Source organism: Tetrahymena thermophila, assembly GCF_000189635.1.
Source record: "Tetrahymena thermophila SB210 genomic scaffold scf_8254628, whole genome shotgun sequence".
NCBI lineage: Eukaryota > Ciliophora > Oligohymenophorea > Hymenostomatida > Tetrahymenidae > Tetrahymena > Tetrahymena thermophila.
In genome coordinates this window covers 6,111-16,361 of record NW_002476397.1, presented here as the reverse complement: position 1 = coordinate 16,361, position 10,251 = coordinate 6,111, and the positions used below count along the sequence as shown (strand labels likewise).

The 10,251-nt window shown below is 23.8% G+C and overlaps 1 protein-coding gene across 1 annotated transcript; it reads left to right on the top strand. All coding sequences in view use genetic code 6, as the record gives it.

The window, feature by feature from the left end:
- Positions 1 to 6,423: 6,423 nt before the first annotated feature.
- TTHERM_01522380 (GCC2 and GCC3 family protein) lies at positions 6,424 to 9,522 on the top strand (the record flags this gene model as incomplete). The annotated part of the gene is made up of 1 exon (XM_001017005.2): positions 6,424 to 9,522. One exon carries the CDS (start codon positions 6,424 to 6,426, stop codon positions 9,520 to 9,522), a length of 3,099 nt encoding a protein of 1,032 aa, XP_001017005.2.
- Positions 9,523 to 10,251: the final 729 nt, after the last annotated feature.

The following is a 10,251-nucleotide window of genomic DNA, read 5'->3' as shown; positions in this document are numbered from 1 at the left end:
AACAGTTTATTTGTTTTGGATTGTAATATTTTTTATTATAAAAACTAATTAAAAATAATAAAGCTCTTTTTTCTTTTTCTTTTTATTGTGATTACTTTTTTTTTAACTTTCTTTATTTGTTAATTTAGCTCATCATTTTATTTTCAACTTTTGCTTTTATTGTTAATTAATCTTATTATTTCATATTTTTTCTTCATTTTTTCCTTCTAATTAACTATTTAATGATTTATGTTTTCTTCAATATTTAAAAAGTCTCAATGAAATTGGTGATTAAGGTGCATCAGGCTTAGGTTCTGCTTTAGCAAAGTGCATTAATCTCTCAAATTTGACACTTATCCTTAGGTAAAAACAGTTTATTTGTTTGTATTGTGATATTTTTAATTAGAAAAACTAATTAAAAACAATAAAGCTCTTTTTTATTTTTCTTTTTATTGTGCTTGCTTTTTTTTGTTCTTTCTTTCTTTGTTAATTTAGCACATCATTTTATTTTCAACTTTTGCTTTTATTGTTAATTAATCTTATTATTTCATATTTTTTCTTCATTTTTTCCTTCTAATTAACTATTTAATGATACATTTTTTCTTCAATATTTAAAAAGGTCTAATTAAATTGGTGATGAAGGTGCATCAGGCTTAGGTTCTGCTTTAGTAAAGTGCATTAATCTCTCAAATTTGACACTTGAACTTAGGTAAAAACAGTTTATTTGTTTTGGATTGTGATATTTTTAATTATAAAAACTAATTAAAAACACTAAAGTTCTTTTTTCTTTTTCATTTTATTGAGCTTGCTTTTTTTTAAATTTCTTTCTTTGTTAATTTAGCTCATCATTTTATTTTTCAACTTTTGCTTTTATTGTTAATTAATCTTATTATTTCATATTTTTTCTTCATTTTTTCCTTCTAATTAACTATTTAATGATTTATGTTTTCTTCAATATTTAAAAAGTTTCAATAAAATTGGTGATGAAGGTGCATCAGGCTTAGGTTCTGCTTTAGCAAAGTGCATTAATCTCTCAAATTTGACACTTGACCTTAGGTAAAAATAGTTTATTTGTTTTGGATTGTAATATTTTTTATTATAAAAACTAATTAAAAATAATAAAGCTCTTTTTTCTTTTTCTTTTTATTGTGATTGCTTTTTTTTTAACTTTCTTTATTTGTTAATTTAGCTCATCATTTTATTTTCAACTTTTGCTTTTATTGTTAATTAATCTTATTATTTCATATTTTTTCTTCATTTTTTCCTTCTAATTAACTATTTAATGATTTATGTTTTCTTCAATATTTAAAAAGTCTCAATAAAATTGGTGATTAAGGTGCATCAGGCTTAGGTTCTGCTTTAGCAAAGTGCATTAATCTCTCAAATTTGACACTTGACCTTGGGTAAAAACAATTTATTTGTTTTAGATTATGATATTTTTAATTATAAAAACTAATTAAAAATAATAAAGCTCTTTTTTCTTTTTCTTTTTATTGTGCTTGCTTTTTTTTGTTCTTTCTTTCTTTGTTGATTTAGCTCGTCATTTTATTTTAAACTTTTGCTTTTATTGTTAATTAATCTTATTATTTCATATTTTTTCTTCATTTTTTCCTTCTAATTAACTATTTAATGATATATTTTTTCCTCAATATTTAAAAAGTTTTAGTAAAAAAGTTTACTTGTTTTGGATTGTGATATTTTAAAAACTAATTAAAAACAATAAAGCTCTTTGAATTTATTTGATAACTTTTATTTAATTAATTTTTTTATCTTTTTCATACCTCTAACGCTATTTTATTAATTTATTTAACAAATATTTTTTAATTTAAAAGTTTATTTTTTTTTGTTAGTTCAGGTTCAAAACCTCTTTCGATGCCTTTTTTTATTATTTTAAATATACATTAAATTTTTTAAATAATATTTATTATTGTACTAAATATTTATTAATTTCCTACTACAGAAATAATTATCAGAGAATAGCAATAAAAATTAGATGGATATTTATTTGATCAACGAAATAAAATACAATTTTTTCAATTAAAGAAAAAAGAAAGTTATCATCAAACAGTTAAATTATTAACTAAGTAACCTAAAAACTAATTATTAATTAATTTTGATGGTAGTTTCTAAATTATTAGAATTTTTATAAATTATGTGACATAATTAATATATTTCTGCTAGCCACTGTAATCATTCATTCTAATTAAAAACGTATTATATTCAGCTATAAAATCCCAAATAATTACACATTAAATGTAGAATAGGTACTTTAAAGCAATAAGCCTAAATTATATAAAAAAGATCAATCCATCCAACTATCCATAGGTTTATCTAAAAACTAATTGTAAAGAGAAAAGGATGATTTGTTTGAATTATATGAAATAGCATTAAACCAACTACTTTTGTTATTTTTTCTAAATTAAAATGATTTTTTTTTTTTTTGCATAAATTATTGAGTGATCTATCTATCTATCAAAATATAATTTTTTTTATTCATCGGCTAAAAGCAATATCAGTATTTGAATAAAATTAAATATTTTAGTTAATCTTTTTTTGTATATAACATTCATACATTAGGATATTATTATTTTTAAATAAATAATTTAATACAAATGATTTTAAAAAGAAAAAAATATTTTTTCTAATAAAATATCTGAATAACTTCTATAATTAATTGCTCTCATTATAAACAATTTAAAACTAATTTCGCAACTTAAAAACAATAACCAAAGAAAATATGTCTAACTAACTCTTCTTGCAGAGCAATCGTTACAATTAAAATGGGAACAAGTTTGTTTTTTCCTTTTTCACTATTAAATCCATCTATTAGCTGTGCGCCTGTTCATTTTATGGAAATTTTTCCATCTTGTATAAAGCAGTTTGTTTAGGAAAGCTTCACTGTATTTATTTATACATCTTAATATGATTTTATAATGTACTAAATATCTAGCATATAAAAACTGCCAAAAAAAATTTGAAGTAAATAAAACTATCATATCCATTAGTTAGATAAATTTACAACAATATTTTAGATTATAATTTTATTTGGTTTGAATAAATAGTAAGTGATTTAAATGAATTAATTTCTCCAAGATCAATCAACTGGTAGTATTTTTATATCTTTGGAATGAAGAAAAAGAAAAAAAAGCGTATTAATTAATTAAAAAATCTAATCAAACTGATTTTGATATAATTATATAATATAATTTGAATTTCATCTATTTAAATTCAATCAGAATACAAAAGATTACCTAAAAGAAGATAGATTATGATTATATAAAAAATTGAAATAACTAATTTAATTAATTTTTTGTAATCAACTCTGAAAATACCCATAATATCAAAAAGCTCTTCTTTTAATATCCACTAGATCCACTATCTGTAAAGTGATTAATAACAAGATTTTGATTTTTGATTACATAAAATTTGATTAGCGTAAGATGCTTAAATTTACATTAATTTATATAAATGTAAATCAAGCAAAGTTATTTAAAAACGAAGCTCAAGAAAACACAAATTTTTTTCAAATGAAACTTTTTATTTATTTATGGTTAAATTTTGTTTGTATTGGTTGATATTTCTATCATTTATTTTCATATTTAAGCTGAATTTCCTAAAATTCATTTGCTTTTTTTAAATTCATAGTTATTTTACTTCTACTTTTTTTTAAAAAGAGCTTAAAAGCTTTTAAAAAATATTATTTTAAAAAGCTAGATAAATAATTAAACGCATAAAATTTTTAAAACAGAATATTATTTTAAATAGCTGAATAAAAATTAGGGATTATGTAATAGCTGTAGCTTATCAATTTAATATAATAAAAACAAAGCATTTGTTTCTTCAAAGTACTTTTTTGGGATAACAATAATTAATTAATACATTTTTTTTAAAATATAGTATTATTTTATTTAAAAAACTTAAATTTCACAACTTTAAAAAGAAAATATTCATAATAATTATCTATCTTCCATTTTAGAATAAACTCTAAATAAAATTATTGTTCTTTTATATAGAAGAGATAAAAAGCGCTAGTTTACTTTATAAAATAAAGAATAAAGCTCTATTAAATAATGGGAAATAAAATGAGATTTACTAATAACCAAATTAGCAAATGCTAATGCTTTAAATATGACATAAACAACTTTAATAAGTAAAAAATTTTGAGAATGCTTTGTAGCCAAATTAGAATGTATTTTTAAGAAACTAGAGTACTAAAAAATAATTATTAAATGGAATAAATCTTGACAAAAAGTAAACTAAAAGGCTTCCTAAATAGTACTCTTTATGATGATTTGTCTATTAATATTATTTTTGTAAATATATAAATAAGCTCATAAATAACTAAGAGACAGAGCTGAAAAATATTTCGCTGTTTTATTTTAATCTTTTTAAATTATTTTCATTCTTATTAATATGTTTCTACTTTTGAATTTATGAAATGAATTGTATTTTTGGTTTACTCATAGTATTTTAAATTAAAACAAAATTAATTGGCCTATCTAAATACTAATTAATTTTTATGGAATTTAATCATTTTAAAATATATCCGATTTTGTTTTCTTATTTAAGTAAAAAAATAATTTTATAATTTTTACATTATATTTTATTTTATTCAAAAAATCCTTTGCAATAATAATTTTTCTAAATATTCTTCAAAAAAGCCTTAATCTAAAATGATATTACACTCATCAATGGTTAGTATAAAATTATATGTAAAATGACATCTGTAATTCTAAACGCCTTTAAATTTGTTAAAAATTGATACAAACCATATAGATAAAAAAAGAAATTGTGAAGAATGAATACAATGACGGTAATGATCAAATATGCTATTAAAAAAAGGATAGCTCTATTAATTATTAACCATTTACTAATTAATTTTTGTTCACAAAATAAAAAGAATAGTAATAAATACTTCATAAATTTCCCAATCAAAATAATAATTATATTAATTAAAAGTAGTTAGTTACTCACAAATCAGAAAAAAAAGCTTTGAAAAGTTAAGTATTAATTTATTTGCTAAATAGATTACAATATTAATAAACTCCTTCCTTTTTGTGTGTATGATTGCCTTTTATAAAAATACACATATTTTAATCATATCCAAAAAAAAAGAAAGTATTTATTTATTTAGCTAAAATATAAATTTCAAATGAAATTGTGATTTCAAATGGTTAGATTACACTTAAAAATAAATATCTTTAAAAATAAAAACTATCTATCCTTGCTCTTTTGTCTTGATTTCATTTTTTCTTTTTCTCAAAGTGAGTCAGTCATCTTAAAAAATAAAATGAAATAAATAAATATATAATTAAAATTATTTTTAGTTTAAATTTTTCAGTGTAAATTTATATACATTCCAATGTATTCTTTGGCTAAGAATTTATATATTTTCTAAAAAATTTATAAATTTATAATATTAAGTATTTAATTTTTATTTTTACAATTAAAAACTATGATGATACAGTATATTAAAATATTTTGTTTATTCAATCCTTATAGGATTTAACTAGATTTATATTTTTGGATATATTTTTTTACCATATTTATAGGTAATAATTGTATTAAAACTATAGTCAATAAAATTGTAAGAAAAAAAATGAATTTGATTTATACAAATCAAAATCAAACAAAAAATTGTAACCAAAATTTTTTTTCTTCTATTGATGAATTGCCTTTTAGTTAACTAAATTATGTCAGTGAGTGATATTAATATATAAAAAAGTGAAAAGTGTATATTTTTAATATTATTTATTTTTAAAAAAAAGTGATGTAATATTTAGAAACCTGATAAAAAACTGAAAATTAATCAAGTTATAGAATTTTTAGAAAAGGAAAATAAATTTCATTAAAGCCATAAAATTCAAAGTAAAAACTTTTGATTATATGAATTATATGATTAAATCTTAATTTCATTTCAAATAATGGTTAAAAAAAGAAAATTAAAATTAAACAGTTAAGCTAATTTAAAATAAAGATATCTCTTTTTTGAAAAAGTAAGTTAAAAAAACTTAACAATTTCATAAAATATATTTTTATCTATCTAAATAAAATGACGAAAATATTTTTACTAAAATTTTATGTTGTTTTCAGATTTTATGAAGATAAGTTTATCTTTGAAATGAACAATGAAAATATGTAAGTTAATAATTAAATTATCAAATTAGATAGGGTGAGGTTTGGCGGTGAGTGTTTCCAAGTAGGTATTTATTTTTACTATTTTATAAGTTTTTAAGTTACTAACTATTTTTTTTCATAAATAATTGACAATTTTTCAGAAATTAAAAGATATTAAAAGCAAAATTGTAATTATTCAAAACTCATCAAGTAAATAGAAGAAATTCAAATGATTTTTGAAGTTTAAGTATATCCGCTATTTCTAAAATGATAAAGAATATTAAATCAAAAACATTTAAAATAACAAAAAAAAAATATAATAATAATATGATGAACTAAAAAACTTGCCTGCTCATTTTGGCACTTATTTAGCTTTCCTATTAATATTGTCATTACTCTTAGACACCTAATCGTTATGACGGTGATAGTTGTTATTGCTATCCTGGATTTTACACTAATAACTAAAATTGTTTTTAGTGCCCAAATTTTAGTGTTACTGGAAACGGCGTAGGTAAATAAGTCTCTGATTGCTCAATTTGCTCTATTGGTCCTTATTATTTGACATAAGTGGCATCATCAGGCTAAAGTGCTATTTGTTCAATATGTCCTAACAATTCGTTTTACGTGAGTAAATAAGCATAAAGTGTTTAAGATGAAAGTGTCTGTGAGAGTTGTAAACCAGGTTATTATAAGATCAAAGATGCTATTTCTCCTTCAAGTGATAATGGTAATAAAGGTAAGGCAGCATAATGCTAAAAGTGTCCTAACAACACTTCATCAAGTCCTTCTGCTCCTGGTCCAATGCCTAACTAACCTAATCCTCCTTCTAGTACAAATTGCGGTACATGTGCTGAAGGTTTTTATGCTACTTCATAAGTTTCTTCTAATTAAAATGCGAATTGTTAAATTTGCCCTAATAATTCTAGTACTATGGCTGGTCCAGGAACGGGTGTTCCAATGGGTGGTAGAATGCGTGCTCTAATCGATAATGGTCCAATGGGTTCTAAACCAACTTATACATCTAAAGATTGTAACTAGTGTTTAAAGGGATTCTATAATGCTGCTGATTTTAATAAACCTGTTGATTGTTAAAAATGCCCAGGAAATACTACAACTTTAAAAACAACTCAAGGAGGTATTATGTAATGTACTTGTAGTTTAAGTTAATATATAACTGCACTTCCTACTCTTAATACTCCTGCTACTTGTGTATCTTGCCCTACTGGTTCAGGAAGGCTTTTTAATGTGAATATAGTCGGAGATGAATCCTCATGTGATGTTTGTTTAGAAGGATATTATTTAATCACACCATATTAAGATCCAGTTGGTAATAATCCTGGTGTTGGAGCATAATGCTAAATATGCCCTAAAAACTCCTATTCTGTAGCTGGAACTTCTAGCTCTCCTTCATCTTGTTCTTTGTGTAAGCCAAATTATTATATGACAAAAGCTGCTGATTCAACTAATTCTGCAGAATGTTAACCCTGTCCTAATAATACTGCAACTTTAGCTCCTGTAAGCTAACTTGGAGACGCAACTTAATGTACTGTATGTGTAGCTGGTTATTACATGACTTAACCATATTAAGATGGAAAAACAGCATAATGTTAGTAATGTCCTGCTGGATCAAACACAAATCCTGGCATAAACACAATTTGTTATTGTTATGACTAATATGCATCTTGGTCAACTACTAATAACTCATGTTAATGCAATCCTGGTAGTATTGGCTCGCCAGCTACTACCATAAATACTTAAGGATGTATTCCTTGTCCCCCTGGATAATACTTCTCTTCTGGAGTTTGTGTTGATTGTCCTGCTGGTACTTATTCAAGTTCTCCTGGCAGTACTTCTTGCACAAATTGTGCCTCAGGATAATTTGCTACTGGAAAAGGAAATACATCTTGCTAAGCATGTCCTAATTTAACAGTCTCTTTGGATGATTTTACAAGTTGCAAATGTGTAGATACAAGTGCTGTTTTTGTAAATGGTAGCTGTGTTTGCCCAGATGGATATGAGGGTACTCCTTCAAGCTCATCAGGTACTTAAGGGTGTAATGCATGTATAGCAGGTTAGTTCTCTAATTCTTCTACCTCTGGAAAATGTACTGCCTGTCCTGCTGGAAAATATTCACAAGGCACCGGTAATACTAATTGCAAATAATGTGAAATAAATACATTTACATCTAATACTGGAAGTTCTAGTTGCAATAAATGCGGATCTGGATCTACTAATAATGCTGATTTTTAAGGTTGTTCATGCATAGATTCTAATGCCACCTAAACAGACAGCAAAAGTAGCTGCTCATGTAACTCAGGATTTGGTGGCTCACCAAAGACTTCATAAAGTTCTTAAAGTGGATGTACAGCTTGTGCAGCTGGTTAAGAAGTAAACAAAACATCTGGGTAATGCTTTCCTTGTGCTGCTGGATATTATTCTAGTAATTCAGCAAATCAAAGTTGTACATAATGTTCAGCAGGATAATATGCAAGTGGAACAGGAAATATCTCATGCTCTAACTGTCCTAGTGGTTATTCATCTTCAGATGATTTTTCTGGTTGTAAATGCAATGATACGAATGCTATCTTTGCTAATAATAAATGCATCTGTAAATAAGGTTATGGAGGAACACCTAATTCAGCTAAAAGTGGCTCAACTGGATGTACAATTTGCCCATCTGGTTCATATTCTGATGTTTCGACATAAGGATAATGCATAGCATGTCCTGCTGGTACATATTCATCAAATAATGGTAGTTCATCCTGTAACCAATGTAATGAAGGTTAATATGCATCAGGAACTGGAAATAGATCTTGCTAAAGTTGTGGATCTACTTTGACGAATACTGATGATTTTTCAGGTTGTAAATGTATAGATCTGAATGCAAACAAACCAGCAGCTAATCCTAGCTGCGTTTGTAATTCAGGTTATATTGGTTCTCCAGCAACATCAAAGAACTCTTAATTAAGCTGTACTGCTTGTACTGCTGGATAATTTACAGACTCTGGAAAATGTTCTCCATGTGAAGTTGGAACATTTTCAAGTGGAACTGCAAATTCAGCATGCAGTAAATGTTTATTAGGGTAGTTTGCAAATGGTACAGGAAATACAAAATGTCAAGCTTGTGCTCCTGGTTCAACCAGTACAGACGATTTTTCAGGTTGTAAGTGTTATGACTAAAATTCAGTAGCTTGGAATGCAAGTAACAACATATGCTAATGTAGTACTAATTAATATGGAGATGCTAGTAAAGCCACAGAAGCATAAAAATCTCAATGCTATACTTGTCCGAACAACTCAACATCAAAAGCTGGTGCTGCTAAAACTGAAAAGGATTGTTAAGTTCCTTAGAGTTAATAAAACACCTAATTCTCATTTTCATAAATCCTAAATTTATCAATAATAATTTTTTTGATTATTTTATGAGAATGTAAAATAATTTTTTATATAAAAGTTTAAATAAATTAAAAATAAATTGAAATATTATTTTTAAAGTTGTAATTTATTTTTTTTTGTTTACTATTAAAATAAATTTACTCTAATATTTTAGTAATAGTAAAGATACAAATTAATTTTTACTTACATTTATTTTAAAATTTTGTGATAAAAGATTATTAATTATTAATAAATTGTACATAATTGATAATTTAAAATACTGTATAAATGAGTAAAAATTTGTATTTTAATCTTAAAATATTGTAAATTATTTTTTAAGTAAATAATAAATTAATTGTATTGTAAATATTTTCTTTCACTTTTATATAGTGTGAAAAAATATATATGTGTAATGGGAATTTTTTTTTCAAAGTAAAATGCTTAATTTTTTTCTTAGTTACAAAAAAAGAAGAAGAAGAAGAATTTTTATGAAATTAATGTGACTTTACAAAATAAATAAATTTTATCCAAATTCCTTAGTAATTAAGATATCTACTTGAATCAATTTCAAAAAAAATTAATTATATTTCTTAATTGCGAATGAAATTTTAATTAAAATTAAACTGATTTTTTAACCTTAAAGATATATCTAATTGCTATCTTAGAATTTGTAAAAATATATAAAATAAAATAAATATATATCATCAAATGTATTCATATAAAATAGTTAACTTAAAATATACATAAATCTTATATCTTTCTCTTTAAATATCTAAATAT